The sequence below is a fragment of the Podarcis erhardii genome, assembly GCF_964252035.2.
Source record: "Podarcis erhardii genome assembly, chromosome: 9".
In the NCBI taxonomy this organism is placed as follows: Eukaryota; Metazoa; Chordata; class Lepidosauria; order Squamata; family Lacertidae; genus Podarcis; species Podarcis erhardii.
Window position 1 is genome coordinate 54,400,136 of NC_138512.1, and position 17,962 is coordinate 54,418,097.

General features: G+C 41.3%; 1 protein-coding gene across 11 annotated transcripts in view; it reads left to right on the forward strand.

Annotated features, from left to right (window-relative positions):
• Nucleotides 1-17,962, forward strand: part of CAMK2D (calcium/calmodulin dependent protein kinase II delta) — a gene marked incomplete at its 3' end in the record, with an annotated part of 146,648 nt that overhangs the window by 74,126 nt on the left and 54,560 nt on the right. For 8 of the 11 annotated variants that reach the window (XM_081876982.1, XM_081876984.1, XM_081876974.1 and 5 more), the window contains exons 4-6: nucleotides 3,197-3,251; nucleotides 7,999-8,064; nucleotides 11,530-11,602. In XM_081876982.1, the coding sequence (XP_081733108.1) occupies nucleotides 3,197-3,251; nucleotides 7,999-8,064; nucleotides 11,530-11,602 (194 nt within the window). Of the gene's footprint in view, nucleotides 1-3,196; nucleotides 3,252-7,998; nucleotides 8,065-11,529; nucleotides 11,603-12,498; nucleotides 12,624-17,962 lie in introns of those variants that run through there. The other 3 variants (XM_081876975.1, XM_081876976.1, XM_081876983.1) reach the window with 2 other exon arrangements.

Consider the following 17,962-nt stretch of genomic DNA (forward strand, 5'->3'; position numbering starts at 1 on the left):
CCTGAAGCAAAGTTCTTAACCTGAAGCACTATTTCTGGGTTAGCGGACTCTGTAACCTGAAGCGTCTGTAACCTGAGGTACCACTGTAAACATTCATGTGTTTGCACTCCCCCAGTGCTTATTCCCACCTCCCCCAAATATCTATATCCTTGATGTTTTTCCTCAAAATTGTGCTCAAGACAAATCACCTTAAACTGTCCAGTTGTGAACAAATGCATGTGTGCAACAATACCCAAGGTCTGCCTCACATCTAATGTATCATTATTACTTTGGTGATATGCTTGAATACTCTGGCAGAAACACATTTCTGTGAATGGAATTAGGAACAGAACAGAATTCTCAGTGACATTATAAGTCTGTGCTGGCAGAATGCACTCTTGCAGATGTTCAAAGCTGTTCCTATCGCTGCTCGTTTTGACTTGACTCAACCCAGAGTTCAAAAGATTTTGCAGGATGTGGTGAGATGCATTCTTGCATGTCAGAGCAATAACATAACTCCATGCTAGGTTAGAAAAGGCAACTCGTGGAAACTTCACATCACTGCTGTGTGAAAGTGATCAGAGAGCTTGGTCTCATTTGTGGTTAAAAGCTGCTGCCTCTTCAGTAACACAACTTCCCTTATTACTGTACTACATCAGGTACAAGAACCAATCACTAATGAAAAAGCACCAATGGAGACGTGTATATTATTTACCAATGAACTCAGGTTTAGATCCTGGAACTACCTGAAAAAAAACAAGCTATAGTATGATGCTGGGACGACTCTTGTTACTCCTTTGTGCTTGAGCAATGATTATTGTGAACATGTTAATCCTTTCTTTTGTTAGACACAATTTAAGAACCTTCAGGTGCAGTTCTGTCCTTAATGCTTTGGTTTTGTGGTTTCTGCCTTTAATTCAAAAACACACCCACCCACCCCACACACAAAGGGAGAAGCTGCTACTAAATATGCACCCTACACATTTTCCTGATGTGTGCTCAGCATGGTTTTGAAAAATCCCATAGCATAGCTATTAGAACAAAAATAAGAGTCACATTGACATGGCTTACATCACTAATGCAATTCTTGAAATTTACTATAATTCCATAAAATACACAAGTGTTCCTTTTACTGTGAAGTTCATATAATCAACAGTCTCAATGTTCAATCAGTCAAAGTACAAATGACTTGAAAGGTTTTTTTTGGGGGGGCACCCTTTGGGTGCAGCCCAAGGATGGAATTTAGCATTCCGTTCTTCACATTGTTTTGTCTGTGCACATATTCCAGCTTGCCATATGGAACAACACCCACCCGTACGCACTTCTCTGGAGGTTTTCCTGTCCCCACTTCCAAAAAAAAGGAAGGACTGGTTAGCTGAACCCTGCTCCAAAATTTGCAGCTGATTCCAGCTGTCCTTGTTTGACTGCATTTTTTCATCAACATCATCACTGAAGTGTGTTTTAAAAATAATCCTTTCACTCCCCACCATATGGCATTTCAGAGGTATGATGCATCTGAACATCGAAGGCTCATTTAGCAGTCTTTGTCTCCTGCATGTATTTGTCTAAAGGGTGTTTTTTCACCCATCTAGGCTAATGGCTATATTCACATTCTCTGGCAGTGAATTCTAGGAGTTAATTAGGAATTGTGTGACATAGTCCTTTTGTTGGTTCTGAACCTAAGGCTGAGGAATGTTTTTAGGTGATCCCAAGCTCTACTATTAGGAGAGAGGAAGAAAAATCTCTATACTTCCCCCTCCACCCAAAATACAATTCCTAATTTTATAAACCCTGCTGTTCAAGTTGCCTGCGGACCATTCAAACTTGAAGGATCAGCGTTGGTGGGGAAAGTAGTGCACACAGGCCGCAGGATGCCCCCCCCCCTTTGTGTGTTTCCTATCATTTCTTGCTTTTCTAGCTGAGCACTCGTCAGTAGTCCTCCAACAAGGGAAATTTCCATACAAGCATGCCATTTGGGCTGCCAAAACAGTTGAATTCCTACATTGTAGTTGGAGTGCTCATGATACGTGTTGCAAGGGTCTTACAGCAAAGCACATGTTATAGGTCAGGTTGCCCAGAAAGTGTAATGTTTGCCTTACTGGCACGGGAGCTGCAATCAGCATTTTTGTTACCGAACACTTAACTCGCTAGGCAGCTTCCACTTCCTTTAAAAGTGTGTTCTTCTAATGCTTTCAAGGTATAAGGTGTCAACACTTAAATAGAAGTGGGTTTTGTAAAGGAATATGTGTGCATTTCTGTTTGACAGGAGTTGACCGGGCATTTGACGGACTAATTGCTTCTTTCCCAGTTCACATCAGCTGCTTGGGCATCTGAAATGAGGTCTGCATGGAGGCTGGTAGCTCATTCTTGAAAAATAGGAAAGGGCAGTGCTCGAAATAATCTTTCTACGTAGTAGCTCTTCAGCGAACAACAGCAACTGTGTCCTGATATGGCTTCCTATTATGAACTAAAATGCACTGAGATCTGTATTCATTTCCTTCTTGATAAAAACAAAGTGCTTTTGACTAATTCACAGTGAAGGTTGGGAAAGATAGTGAAACAAAGGCATACTATTCTCCTGGGTGTCTTGGTTGTTAAGGTAATTGTTGAACAGCTTATTCTACTCCCAATCCAGTGTTTGTTGCCACTTGGAACATTTTATGTGCTGATTCCCATTTAATGGAATCTGCAAAAACATTTCCCTTAATACATCAGCTTTTTAATCCAGCACCATTGAAGTTCTTCCCCAGCAAGACTTATGTACCCAAAAGATGTTTGAATAAAATAGATATTAGTTAGTAGCATTCATGAAATATGGCTAATATGCTACAAATTTGTAATATAGTTGTTTGACAGCTGTAACCTAGTGCCCTCTAGATAGTTTTGACAATTCCCATCAACTTCCACAGTCTTGGCTGTGGTGGCTGGAGCTGATAGGAGATGAAGTTCAAAACATTTAGAGAGGACCAGGTTGGAAAAGGCTGGTATGGTGCAAGGAAAGAGACACAAACCTATTAGATGGAGTGCTTTCTGTATATATGAAGAAAGAAAGGTTCTGTAAAAATGGATTGAAAAGGGAAGACAAAGAACAGCTCTATCTTTTTTACATAAAAAAGGAAAAATTAATTATCAAAGATGGGGGATAATTATCCAGAAAGGTGAATTAGACAAAAGAGTCAAAGAGAAAGAGATATCATTTTTCTTTCTTTTTTTACAGTGCGACTTCATGACAGCATATCAGAAGAAGGATTTCATTACTTAGTCTTCGATTTGTAAGTATGTCTGCTTGCTACATACTGCACCAAGCTCTTTTTCTAAAGAATGAGACTGGGGTGCGGGGAGAGCCCACAAAGACCCTGGGGGTATTCTCTGTGTTCCTAATATTTGACAGGTAAAAAGGAGCCATAAGTGGTTCATGTCATGGTAGTGGATGAATAAATTATATCTAATTGCATATTGAGATCCACTGAAGCTGAATGTCTTAAGTGGTTAACCCATTTTGTGATCTTGGTTCCAATCCTTCTATGGATTCAGCAGATGGTGTTGAGTGAGATGCACTTTCTCAGCTTCAGCTGCCTAACTGTAAAATGGAAATATAAGTTAATTTTCTTGCTGAGATTCTGTGTGAATGAAGGAGAGAAGGACGATAAAGCACTGTGTATTTTTATGGGTGTGTGTGCAAGGGTTCTGCTGTCTTGCCGATAAGGCATACATACACCCAGTAATTTTCTCCCTTGAAACTTGAGCATTAAACCTACTATCCAGTTGGTAGACAGGTTTGGTGGGATTGCCCTCTCCAAGCCACTGTATACTACAGGTACTACAAACACCTGTAGTATTTGTTGGCTAAAATACTACAGGTATTTTAAAAATACTACAGGTACTTTTCTTGCAGATTTCCACAGTTGTAGCCAAGAAATAATGGTAAGGGAGTACAGTATTCACACTAGGGTTGCATGTAGTTCTCAGTGTTTGAATCAAAAATGATTGGCTTTTGATCACTAATTGTAAGTGTTCCCTTTGAGGACTCGAAGTTTGGATGGCTTTTGTGAGTATTAAAAATGAATGCTCGCCCAAAAATAATTGTCTTTCCTTTAAGGGTTTCTCATGGGGGGAAACCTGTTGTTGGGCAAGAAGCCATGCAGTGTAGGAGACCTTCATGCCCCACAGGTCCTTCCGCAGGGGGTAGGATAATTCCTAAACAGCAGGTTTCCCACCAGCAGCCCTTCAAATCATCCCCTGAGCAAGCAATGTCCCCATCAGTTTGCAGGGCAACTTGAAGAATGGTTGTATCAGGCTGTGGAAGGTGGGCTGTGCCTACCACTCATTTTGCTGTTTCCACCATTGTGCACACCTGCTTCAAATGGTCTCCCCAATCTTATTTCACACCAGAAGCAGGAACAAGCAAACAAGCCAGCCAGCTCCTGACTAGTTAACCATTGTAAAGAGATTATCAGTATTACTTCAGTTCTTCCATCTTGGAAGCATGTTATTTCAGTAATACAAATGGCATTGATGCCTGCTGTGGAACAGAATAGAAAACAGTACAGCACCCCTTTTGATTCAGTGCTTATATGATGGAGTATTTGAGCAAAGTTGTATTAAATTTTGTTATGCACCTATGTACAAATCTTTGTTGCCAAGTTGAAGGGGAGTACACTTATGAAAGGATATCAAGTGCTGCAAAGATAAGGTTTTAACATATTTTATTAACGGTAAGTAATTCAGTTAACGTACCTACTTTTGTAGAGTGCTTTCACAATCTTTTTTGCACCTACAGGCAGCTTTTAAGAACCATTTTTTGGTTCTAAAATAGCAAATAGCCCTTTTCACTTACACTTCATGATAACCTATAGATCTGAGAAGCAAAGTGTGCCTAAATGGTTAGTGAAGCATTCATCTATACCATCTATGTAAAGAGGCTGTGATCTGAAACCAGACCTAAGCATGCGCAAAAATTCAAATTCCCTTTAACTGAGTACAGAAAGATCACTTTTCTTGCAGATTTCCAACCTGTCCTTGCATAGTGTGCAAATTTTTATTTGTTGCACGTGGATTTCTTCCCCTTTGTGTCCAAAGAAAGTAGAAGTTGCATATGAAAGGTCCATGTTTCCAATTGCAAATTCAAGAACAACTTGAACAAGGGCTCCCCATGTCAATTGTATGCATAGAAGTAGATCTAATGGATTTTAATGGGGTTTCTTTGGAAATACACGCCTGTTCAGAAGCCCTGCACATGTATTCATCTGAGTGGGACTGTGCAAAATATGCATTCCCTCAACGTCACACATGCTGGCTAGCCATACCCCCCTGGCATAAATTTCTGCAAAGATTGAGCTATTGTATGATTATCTGTACATACAAAGCCTCCTCCATCTCTGCAGATGTGAGATTAGCCAGTGTGCACAGTGTCAGGGGCATAGCTAGCCAGCATAGCCCAGCTCAGGCATTGTGAGACAGTTTAAATAAAACTTCTGAATGTTGTTAAAGAAGCCTTAGGGTTACCTTTGTTGTTTCAGTTCTCTTGCTTAAACAATTGGCCCAGGCTATTCTCCAGTGTGCTGAATTGTGAACAAGGCATTAGAACATAACTGGATCATAGTTAATAATTATGTGAGCTGCCTTGATAAGAGACATGAATAACATGTACCAGTATTACAAAACTGTTCAGTGAGGAATGTGAGGAAATGGTGTTCTGTTACAGTCTAAGGTCCTATTTTTGGGAAACATTCCGAAAAAGCACAAGAATTGCTGGTAAAGATGAGAAGAGAGTATGAAATGTTTTGTTTAGCAAGACTGCATTTATGAAAGATTTATGTAATAGCATATTATTCAGTGAAATGCCATGCTGTTACGGGAAGAGAGAGGCCACCAAATGTAAAAACATGTAGCTGCAGTTTAAGTCATAAGGCTATTGTTTTGCCTAATTATGGCCAGTGTTGAAATCTATTTTTGTAAAAGAAATAAATTGGGCTTCTCACTTCTGGAGCACATTTCTTTTTGTCAAGAAACACTAGAGCAAAATTGTAAATGTCATAGATGTTAGTTAATTGACTTTTAAAATTCTCATTTCAGCCTCTCTGGATAGCACATTTTGATGTGTTTTTTAAAAACCTAGCAAACAAGAAACTTTAATATTAAAACAGTCAGCTTACTAAATAGACACTTTTATTGTGAAAAGTTTTTGTTCCCTTATTGGATAGTCATTCAGCTATGATTTTTTTGTGTGTGTGTGGTTGTTTTGTTTTTAAAAGAATTATTTTCACAATGAAATGTTGAAAGTGGTAAGATTGGGGAGGGGGTTGCCTGTGTATGCATGATTCTGTTTCTATAAGTATCACTGTAAAGCTATTACAAAATCCATAGTGAGCTGGTTGAAGTGAAAATTCAGCCATAGTGAGGTGTTTACGCAAACTTACTTTAGACTGCATGTCTTCTTTCTTATAAGCAGTTTTTCCTCTTTATTTGGGAAATACTTTAGTATCTCCAGTGGAACAATCAGAAATAGAAGAATAAATTGATAGTGTGAAGACTGAAAGGCCACACAGGGACAGGCAAATCTGTTGTTTAAAGCATTTTTGCTCAGCTCTTCAGCCAAAAAGGCTCTTGGATCAACTTCCATAAGATGAATAACAAATAAGACAGTCATAAGAACATTAGCAGAGACGTGATAGATCAAATAAACGTTTCCTTTAACTGAGTGGCCAAACAGGTGTCTCTGTGAGCAAGAACAATAGCCCTCCTGCTTTTCTTGCCTCTGTCCAGCTAAAAAATGCAGCACAGAAGGAAAAAGGGAGGAGGAGGAGGGAAGAGGAATACAGTGGTACCTCGGGTTACATATGCTTCAGGTTACATACGCTTCAGGTTACAGACTTGGCTAACCCAGAAATAGTGCTTCAGGTTAAGTACTTTGCTTCAGGATGAGAACAGAAATCGTGCTCTGGCGGTGCAGCGGCAGCAGGAGGCCCCATTAGCTAAAGTGGTGCTTCAGGTTAAGAACAGTTTCATGTTAAGTACGGACCTCCGGAACGAATTAAGTACATAACCCGAGGTACCACTGTACAAGCAAACTCAGGCATCAGTCCTTAGAGCTAAAATACTCCTACAGTGATCAGGTTCCTTTACAATGATGAGCTTTAGTGGCAACAGTTCAGAGAGAAGCCAAGCCAAATGGAGCTGTTCTCTCAGCCAAGCTGAGAGAGTGGTTCGGCTTCCCAACTTCTCCCTTTGTTGTAGCTTGATGGAACAGATGGATGACAATTGAGGAAAAGCCAAATGGAGCTTGTCTGTCAACCGAGCGGATGGAGTGGCCATTAGTGTGATATAAATCCTTTCAAGTTGTTATTGTGCCTCTTCTACTAAAAGTGGACAACCCATAATAGAGAGGTTAATTACTTACCAGATCCTGCATTTCTGTGTTACGAAGATCCCATAATGAAAGCCCATCATAATGTAAGTGATTTTCCTTCACGTTAGGGGGGAAAACTGAGGAGAATAAAACTTACTGGAACTATTTGGTATTGCATACAAATATCTCAGTGACGAGGCCAGAACAGCAGGTGGCTGAAGGTCAACATCCCAAAGGGCTGCTTCACACCTTATCTATCAGGGATGGGTAACTGGATCTGGCTGGTGGGGTAGATAATTATCTCCCCCATCCATTGCAGGCTAAGCTTGGCAGGTGGATGGGAGCCGCCCACCTGTCAATCACCTGACACCACAGTGAGATTAGGCAATCCTTTTTCTTCTTCTTCTTCTTTCTTTTTTTGCCGCAGTGGGTCTTGCAGAGCGCTTTGCAAAATGGTCTGCAAGACCAGATACCTCATTTACTACAATATCCAGTATCCTGCAAATCTATGCACCAATAGTTGCAGTGGTGTGAACCAATATGTGTGAGGATAATCCATGATTCAGTACTTTTGCAACACTTTGAATACTTTGGCAGTATAGAATTCTCTCACACATAGGATTCTCGATTATTTTGTCTGATATATAAAAAATGCTTTATATCATTAACAGAGTCACTGGAGGTGAATTATTTGAGGATATTGTTGCAAGAGAATATTACAGTGAAGCAGATGCAAGGTAAGTGCTGGATCTGAAGGCTTTTAACTGCTGTTTATTTACCTTTAATGTGGTATTTGGCACCATAATACAATGATGGTTGGGGTTTGCCATCAGTACTGACTTAAAAGTGGGAAACATTATCAGCTTGCCATGCAAGGAATTCATTAATTTATTGGGCAACCCTAGTTTGATGATGCACTCATTATAAGGATGGTGGCTTTAGTCTGCTGTTTAGTCTGGGACGTGGGTGGTGCTGTGTTCTAGACCACAGAGCCTAGGACTTGCTGATCAGAAGGTTGGCGTTTCAAATCCCCGCGACGGGGTGAACTCCCTTTGCACGGTCCCAGCTCCTGCCAACCTAGCAGTTCGAAAGCACGTCAGAGTGCAAGTAGATAAATAGGTACCACTCCAGTGGGAAGGTAAACGGGGTTTCCGTGCGCTGCTCTGGTTTGCCAGTAGCGGCTTAGTCATGCTGGCCACATGACCCGGAAGCTGTACGCCGGCTCCCTCGGCCAGTAAAGTGAGATGAGCGCTGCAACCCCAGACTGTACTTAACTGTCAGGGGACCTTTACCTTTACTTACTTATTATTAAACATTAAACATTGAAATGTTACAGTGGTCCCTTTAACTTTACCTTTAAGGGATCAAAGTATTTCCCCTTCATCTAGTGCACCTTTTGGCAGGGGAAATCACACTGTCCCAGAACTTTAATATTATTCATATATTATTCTTACACAATGCTTTTTTGCTAGGAAAGTGTGGTTCTCAGTTAGCCCAACAGACCCATCTAGTTTCCTCCATTGAAATTTGGAGTTCCACATTTATTGCTGTGATGAGCACTTCTCATGCTTGTCCACACCCAAAAATCCATTCCTGCTGTTTTCTCAGTTTTTATATAAAGCACATGGAAGTGGTTGAGTGATTCCTGCAGGGGGGAACACATTTCAGCATGCTGGTGATCTCACCTGGGCACCACAGTGTTCCTAAGCCTCTTTCCACATTAACTAATTGCCATTTTACAGGGAGCTCCAGAAAGTGGCATGGGTGGGTGATAATATCTGAAACAGTCCTTTCAGTCTCAATGAGTGGTGCCCACTGGTACAAATAATCCCTTTCAGAGAACATTTTGGCCTTGAGGAGAACAGTGCCAATAGATCGAAATCTCCTTGCTTGTCTTTCTAGCCTGAGCACACAGTCCCCATCAGGTGCTTCATTCGCTCAGGGACGCTCAAGATGAAAATACTTTGATTGCTGGATTTGGGTTTCTTCCTGTTGCACCGTCCAGGAAGATAAACCACTCCCTCTTTCCTCTCTGTACTCGGCTGTGCAAAACAGAAGGGGGAGGCAGCTTCTGTGACTAGGCAGTGGTTCTTAGATATTTTTGGGTTAAGGACCCCTCTGAGAATCTGATGAAAGCTGTGGATAGCTCCCCCTCCCAATGCACATACATACAAAATTTAGCACAGTTAATTTTATTATTTTGGCATACGTGCCCAGTTCATGGACTGCCTGGTGAAGCCGATGCATGGACCCCAGGTTATGGACCCCTGATATAAAGTCTGCTTTCCACCTCTGCTGATCATCAAACACTGCTTCTTCAGAGGTCAAGGGCTTAAGATTCAGTTACGTTTGCTGGTATTGGAGACAGTGGTCATAACCCAGACAATTGCACATGCAGTTCTGTGTATCTAAAAGGGCATTTTCACTATGTTTTCTAAAACCTATACGTTCTTGCCCTTTTGCATTCCCAAAGTCAAAGTGCGATTTTAAAATTTTCCTAACTTTTAACAAGTAGTTCCTTATGGGAGATTTTTTTTGGGGGGGGGGATCTAGGACCAAAGCATTAAATAGGTCATTGTTGAGCCCCTCATCTGAAAATCTTATTGTTCATTCATATGAACGTTTTGGCATTTTCAGTGTGTTTGACCTTGGCTGTAAATATGCTAAGAACATTGGGAAAAGCTTTCGGTCTTCTCGGCCTGTAGACATCGATAAAAAAATATTCAAATATGGATGTGTAAAATGACAAACTGTGTGTTTTTGTGCCCAAATCAAAGTGTCTTAATTTGTATCTTAAATTACAGCTTAGTTCTCTGTGCTTAGCAAGAGCAAACATACTTTATGCAATGGTTTAAAGAAACATAATAAAGTGTTTGGGCTTCCTTTTATTACTTTTGGACATGCCTGCTAAACATACAGCTGTTCTAGATTAAATGTTACAGATCCTCAATGAATTGCACTGATAGTTTTCTGATTTCCCCCCCTTATAATTCAGGGGCAACATTTTGTGCCTTTTTTAGTTATTGTTTAATTTGTACTTCTCCCTTTCTGTTCCTCTTGTACAAGTGTTTAATTTGTATTTGTGTGTGTGTGTGTGTTTGTGTTCTTAAATATGTTGAGGTTAGTGTGGATTGGATAGCGCATGTGCTTAAAAATCCAGTCATTGTGCCACTCATTAGACACCATGGAGAATGTGCACAGATTAGGAGAGTGAACAAAGTATTGTACATATTTTACAGTCAGTTTGTATAACCTCCAAGTCAAATGGGACAATGTATTAACCAGTGAATGTCCATGGTCTTCAAGTTGAGAATACAGTGTGATCTGCCAGCATCCTTAACATATAGATGTATTGACTATGCCAGTGGTTCCCAAACTCCCCTCAACTGACCATCTTAGAATTGCTGGTGTTCCTGGTGGACATACTTCATGGTTTTTCTGCCCTTTATAACAGTTGCAGTGCACTGTGATAGATGCTCTATGGTTTTGAATTGTATTCTGGATGCTTTCATTTCTGTTATTGTATTGCAGTTTGCATTCTTCCGTAGAATTCAGATTATAGCAGAATAGAATGCAGCATAAGAAATAGAAGAAGCAATAAAAATAGAATTAAAAATCAGTATAAAGATTTCATGCTGGCATGCCGCGGACCATCTAAAAGAAGCTCACAGACCACAGTTTGTGAACCCTTGGACTAGGCAATATGCAGAATCAGTGGTACATAGTCTTCATAATGTCTGATGACGTGCATAGTGACCAGTTTTTTTATGCATGTTCTCTATCCTATTCACATTGACAACGCTTACATTGTTTGCAAGGACTACCAAAATAAGCAGTATCTACTCACCCAAATAATTTGCAAAAAAATTTAAAAAATTGTTTAACTAAAGATTGCCAATTTTTGACTAACATTCCCTCCATTCAGTCAGTGGGAAATACAAGACAAAGGATTCTGTCTAATGATGTCACATGTTATGTGTTAAATGTTCTTTCTTTCTTTTTTTGGTAAATCTTAAAATTTCTGTACACAGCATTGCTGTGTTGCAGATCAGCGTGTAATTGAAATGTGTCCAAAAATGTGATTTAATTAGTATTATTATTTTTATAATTTCAAGTTATTTTCATTTTGATTTTTGCATTTAATGTGATTATGTGCCTTTAAAATGTTTTTTCCCTTCCATTCTGCCCTTGTATCTCTGCAGTCATTGTATACAGCAGATTCTAGAAAGTGTTAATCATTGTCACCTAAATGGCATAGTTCACAGAGACCTGAAGGTCAGTATCTGGTGCCCATAGGTTGGCTAAGAAGTGTTTTTTCTCTCTCTCTTTCCTTTCCTTTTCTTGGCTTGAGGCTGAAGGGTGGGTTCGGCTGAGAAGTCCCCTTCGCTTTCCTTTCTCATCCTCAGGATGACAAATGGATAATGCATGGTGCTGCTTTCAAGTTTGCAAGTGTCACAGGTCTAGCGTACATCACGGTAGAAGCTGAAATAGGTGTGGCAAGACAAAGTGACCTTCCAGGATTTATTTTCCCCCCACCACTTATCTCTGTGGTATGATAGATATCACCACAAACATTGGAAGGAGCTTGCACCTGCCACATAAACTTCGGCTGTGATGTATGTCAGCCTGCAGGTATTTTGAAAAACACCACTTCTGTGCAGAGACTTTGGGTTATGGTAGCAGAACAAGTGGTTTGGCATTGCTCTGCTAGAGTAGGACAAACCCTCAGGCAAGAGCAAGCATGTAATCGCTCGGCTAAATGATACCATGAGGAGTGAGTGATTTGCCTTAAAAACTCATTACTCCCTAAATGTAATATTAACTGCAGTGTGGCTGGTGCAAAAAGAACCATCACCTTCAAATAAATAGAAGGAACAAACAGCACCAGATATTTAATACAAGCTTGCAAATAGCTCTGGGAGGTTATTTCTTCATCTGTGTATGAAATATATGGCCAAAAATGAGATTTGTTTGTAAAAGTAGACCCCATTTTGGGCCGTTCCTCCTTAGCACTGCTGAAATCAAAATGAGCTACTTCATAGCAGCACGCTCACGTCTGAGGAAGTTAGCTACTCTAGCCGAGGAATGCGGGTCCATTTCCGGAGGTTGTGCGTTACAGTCTCTGTTTGCTGGTTTTGCACTATAACCCAGTCTCACTGAGGGTATACAGACAGTGAGTGTACGGCTTGGAACTAACACACGCCCCCTGGTGTTTGCATGCAGTCATTGCATTCAGCAGATCCTGGAGGCTGTGCTACACTGCCATCAGATGGGCGTAGTCCATCGGGACTTGAAGGTGAGTAATGCTGTTGGGGAAGAGAGAACCTACACCACACGGTCTCAAAGCACTTCTTTTAGCTGCATTTTTGCATGTAGAGGGGCAAAGAGGCGCCCACTTGTTAACTCGCTGGTTGTCTGGACAGTTCTGAAAGCTTCCACATAAAAGAGACACCAAATTACCAAATCCCCTTGCAGATTTAGAAGTACTTTCTTTGCTGTTCTCCTTTGGCGAATACGTCACTGAAGCTGTGGATAGGAGCGAACCTGCAGAAGAGTTATCAAGTGATGCTTGAGCTCGTAGTCCCACATCAATCCAGAAGCTGTAACTGATTGTGCTCAGCTGCCGGAGGCGTCTCTTTTTACCTCCCAGAAACCTTCTAGTCCATTTTCCTTTGGATGTTTCTTTTATCTACTCTTTCTTCAGGGTCACGAGATGGAAGGACTGATGTGTTTTGCCACTGAGTGCATTGGGATGCTTTGCCATCCCTGTTACCACCACCATACATACGTTCAGCTGTTCAGCACCAGCTTCCTATTTTATGCAGACTGCTAGTTTCATTGGCTTCGCATTGTTCTCAGCATTTATTTATTTTTTGCCTTTTTATCTTTCTGCTTCCAAACTAAGAAAAAAAGCAAATGCTTATTAATTTTGAAATCCATTCTTAAAACACACGATGCAATGGGTTTTGGGAGGGGCCTTGAGTAAGACACTGTCCATAACCTCCCACTCTCCCAGTTCCCCCATCATCGGCACCAGCTGTTCCTGTTTCTTCTCTCCTTCTTCATCATGACTACCCTTCACTTGCTTGCCAGGCAGCGAGCCAGTGAGTAAGCAGGCAGTAACATGTATTGCTTCTCCCTTCTCACTACCACTGTTGTCCGAACGAGTAGGTTGCAATGGTAAAGAAAATGAGCAGGTCCCAGGAGTGTGAGGGACCAATAAATCACATGGAGTAGGTTTATTAGAAGAAGAAACAAGGCCTGCTCAGGAGCTGATTCCTGCCATCATTCCTCTGCATCCAACCTGTCCATGACAAGGAGGGATCTTGCCAGTGACTCTGGCTGCTGGGTTATGGGCCCTTTGCAAGCGCCCTGCTATGTTACCGCTTGACACCTGCCGTGCTAGACGCTTGCGAAGGTTGGCAGTTCAAATCCCCACAACGGGGTGAGCTCCCGTTGCTCTGTTCCAGCTCCTGACAGCCTAGCAGTTTGAAAGCACACCAGTACAAGTAGATAAATAGGCACCACTGCGGCGGGAAGGTAAACGATGTTTCTGCGCGTTCTGGTTTCCGTCACGGTGTTCCATTGCGCCAGAAGTGGTTTAGTTATGCTGACCACATTGCCCAGAAAGCTGTCTGTGGACAAATGCCGTCTCCCTTAGCCTGAAAGAGAGATGAGCACTGCAACCCCATGGTCGCCTTTCACTGGACTTAACCGTCTAGGGGTCATTTACCTTTTTACCTTTTTTATATGTATGTATCACACACACACCCCTTATATGTTAGGAATGGTCACAAAGATCTGAAAAGTAAGCAGGGCATAATTTGTTAGGGTTTTAATGGAGATTTTGTACACCACGTTGATATATTTTTATATGAGTTGGCAGTACAGAAATGAATTCACATCATCCTAATTATTATCGTCGAGGAAAATTACACTTTTAGCTCCATTTGATACCTTCTTAAACCAGTGGTATACGTTCTCTAAAGGACCTTAAAGTTGCCCATATACCTAGCAAGTAAAAGAAGAAGAAAAAAAAAAAATCAAAGGGGGAATTCCTTCACACTGAGGCCTCTGTATTGGCATTCATTAGTAGATTTGACATTGAAATCCTTGGGGTGGCTATAGAAAGCAGTGTTTACAACACCCTTCCCTAACCTGGCCCTAACCACCAGATATTTTGCACCACAATTTCAATCAGTGCCAATCGGCATGGCATATGAAAGGGGATGATTGTATTCCAAAATATCCGGAGGGCAGCAGGTTGAGGAGGGCACATAACATTATTAATTTTGCTGTTTGGGGACAGCAGCCAGAAATAGGTCACTTCCAAGCTGATTGGATCTTGTATTCATTTGATTGCGTCCTCTTTATTTGTGTTCTGCATAATTCTTCAAGACATCCATGGCTTGCATTACTTTGTAATGAAAGCATAGTGCACGCACGTGCATTGTCATCTCTCTGTACCCAGAGTGTGTATACTTTCACATCTGGATGACCCTTTTATTGCATCATAAGATACGGACTCCCGAGTCCACAAACGCTTATGCCCACAACACATAGTTCAGTCTTTAAGATGCTGCGTGACTCTTGCGTTGGTTTGATTCACAAGGAAAGATTTGTGCACACCTAAATCTCTCCTGTTGAAACACTTGGAGTTGCTCTATTCACAGCTGAGCTCTTTTATGATTGCAGTTTCCGTAACACCTTTCAAATTATACAAACCCAATCACTGCATGGTTTGTTGATGTTGTTTTCACAGTGCCCTTTAAAAGGAGCGCAGAAGTTCTTGCGGTTTTATACTCATCTTGTCGCTGCCAGGTTGACATGCAAAATGAATTATTCATAATTCCATTTGGCCTTGCGCTGCACTTGTCTCAATCTGTCAGTATCACTGACAAAATGAAAAGGGAGCTTCCACGTCTCCCCCTCCCCCAAGTATTAGTGCATTCTTGCTGTATTAGTATTCCCCCATCACCTCAGAACTGAGTGGGGATTCCTTCGCTGCAGTGCCAAGAAGATGATTTCTTCTTCTTCTTCTTCTTCTTCTTCTTCTTCTTCTTCTTCTTCTTCTTCCCCCATCCCATTTTTTTAAAGGCATTAAACATTGTTTTTGTTATTTCTCTCTCTTGATATATATATATTGCTTTTCTATCCAGACATTGAACCTCAAAGTAGATTGCAAGAATACATATACAGTGGTACCTCGGGTTACATACACTTCAGGTTACATACGCTTCAGGTTACAGACTCCGCTAACCCAGAAATAGTACCTCGGATTAAGAACTTTGCTTCAGGATGAGAACAGAAATCGTGCTCCGGCAGCATGGCAGCAGCAGGAGGCCCCATTAGCTAAAGTGGTGCTTCAGGTTAAGAACAGTTTCAGTTTCAGGTTCTGAACGGACCTCCGGAACGAATTAAGTACATAACCCGAGGTACCACTGTAATAAGCAATACAACCTTGCATCTTGTTTATCCCCTCATCAATCCTGATATTTTTAAACCATAAGCCAGTGGTTCCCAAACTTCTTTTTTCACTTCAACCTTTCTAAAGATCTTGCATCTTCAGCTACATCCTAGAGCAGGTATTGGGGACCTTGTTTCTGTCAAGGGCTGCATTCCCTTTGGCGTAATCTTTCAGGGGTTGAATGCCAATGGGGGTTAAGGCCACAGCTATATATGGGCAGGGCTACTCCTTTTCTTTCTCTCTCTCTCTCCTACCTTCTTTTCCCTGTCCAGCAGCTTGCTGGGGGAGGAGCAGGTCGCTGTTTCCTCTCCCCTTTCCATTGCTGTAACCATTTTGATTTTTCCACCCACTGCCCTTCTATTCTCACCCCCCACCCCCATCTCAGACTTCCCACCAATAAAATTCAGCAGAGGACTGCAGGTTTCCCACCCAGTTCTAAAGGTTGAAATGGATGGGTTTTGGTGGACCTCCTCTTGAAAGAATTAAAAAAACTTCTGAAATGCCTGAGCAACATTTTACTATAGAGCAACCATGTTTGTGTCGTTTTAAGTGAAAGTTCTTCTGAGGGATTTCTAGTGAGGAAAGAAGCTACTAGCTCAGGTGTGACTGAGATATGAAGCATTTTCAGTGACAGACAGGGTTCACCTTAGCTGAAAAGCCTTGATCCGGACAGAAAATACCCTTTACGGTGACAAAATCACCACTGATTAAACAGGCTAGACCTTCGAATGCGCCGGAATCTCAGATATAAAACCATAAACTTGAAGATGGGAGCCTTTGGATATCCACACAAAAATACGCTGTCTGGCCATTATGTTGACATGGCCTAAACGAGAAAGAGGCTAAATGATGGCCGCCTCTCTACTACATGCATAACTGCAGCTAAAGTGCAACTTTGTGATCCAGACACTGACTTGCTCCTTCCCTGGAAAGACTCTCAAGCGTATGCTGTTCAATCTCCTATACCTTTCTCCAGTTTGTGCACGTTTGTCCCATCCTCTTCAGACCTCGTGCATGACAGACACGTCAGCGATTCCCCGTTGTCTTGAAATGGCTGGTGCATGTTTTTTTAAGGGGCAGAGTCCAGCAGCCCAGGATGTCCCTTACGCTTGCTATCAAAGTGTGTGGCTGTGTTTGTAATGAAGCATATTTACTTCCTTATGACAGTGATGTTTGCTTTACAGTACTTTGGGTCCAAAGATATTTGCTGACAGGTGTTAAGCACTTCTAAAGGAGCAGGGGGTGAGACTGAGTTCTTTTAATAGTCCCATACTGTGTGTGAATGGGCATTACTGTGTTTACCTACTTGGGAAGTATGTCTGACCTGACAGCCTGATGCTCTGGGTTGTTGAAGGTCACCAATAAATAGAAACATCCAGCGGCTTTAAGTAATTTACATAAGCAGTGCTTTCCAGGAACTAATGATGGCCAACTTTCGCCTCTCTGCCTTATGAAAAAGGCTCTGCGGATCAATTTGTCCAGAGTATAGAAATAGTATGGCAAACTGCTAGCAAGATTGGCTGGCAGTTTTATAATTCATGCAATATTTTAGGCAGAAATAGTGCCCACCATTTGATGTTTTTTTCTGCCCAAATGAGGATGAACATCTTGGGATGCTTTTTTTAAAAAAGGGTGACCGTGTTTGGTCAAACTAATTTAAAATGAGAAGGGGGAAAAATATTTTGGCCTGATTCGCTTGTCTCTCAATGTGTTGGTTGTGCTTATCAAGCAGGGGGAAAGAATCTGCTAGTTTAACGATAAAGTAGTTTTAAAAAAAAAAAATATGGGGAGAAGGTGAGAATGACTAAACAGTGGAATTTGCTGTTACAAATAAAGGGCTTGTAATTATTGTTTCTGATTTTTCAGGTGCTCATGAGCACTTTGAAATAAGCAATAAGCACAATTTTTCTTCTTTACAATAACATTCAAGTAGCTTGTGAAGTGGTGAATGCAGGATTAGAGGAGAATATGCTCACTTAAAAATGCTGCTTTAAATCAGATGTACAGTGTAGTGAAGGTAGCCTAGTTTTTCCAACTCTCAGCAGGACCTAATGTCCTAATTCAAAAGCCTTTCTAGAGGCTGACAGGCTAGTCAAAGAGCCCTGGTGGGGCCTGAGGGCCAAACTATAAGTTGCCAATGCATAGTGGATAGCTAGAGATGGGTGGAT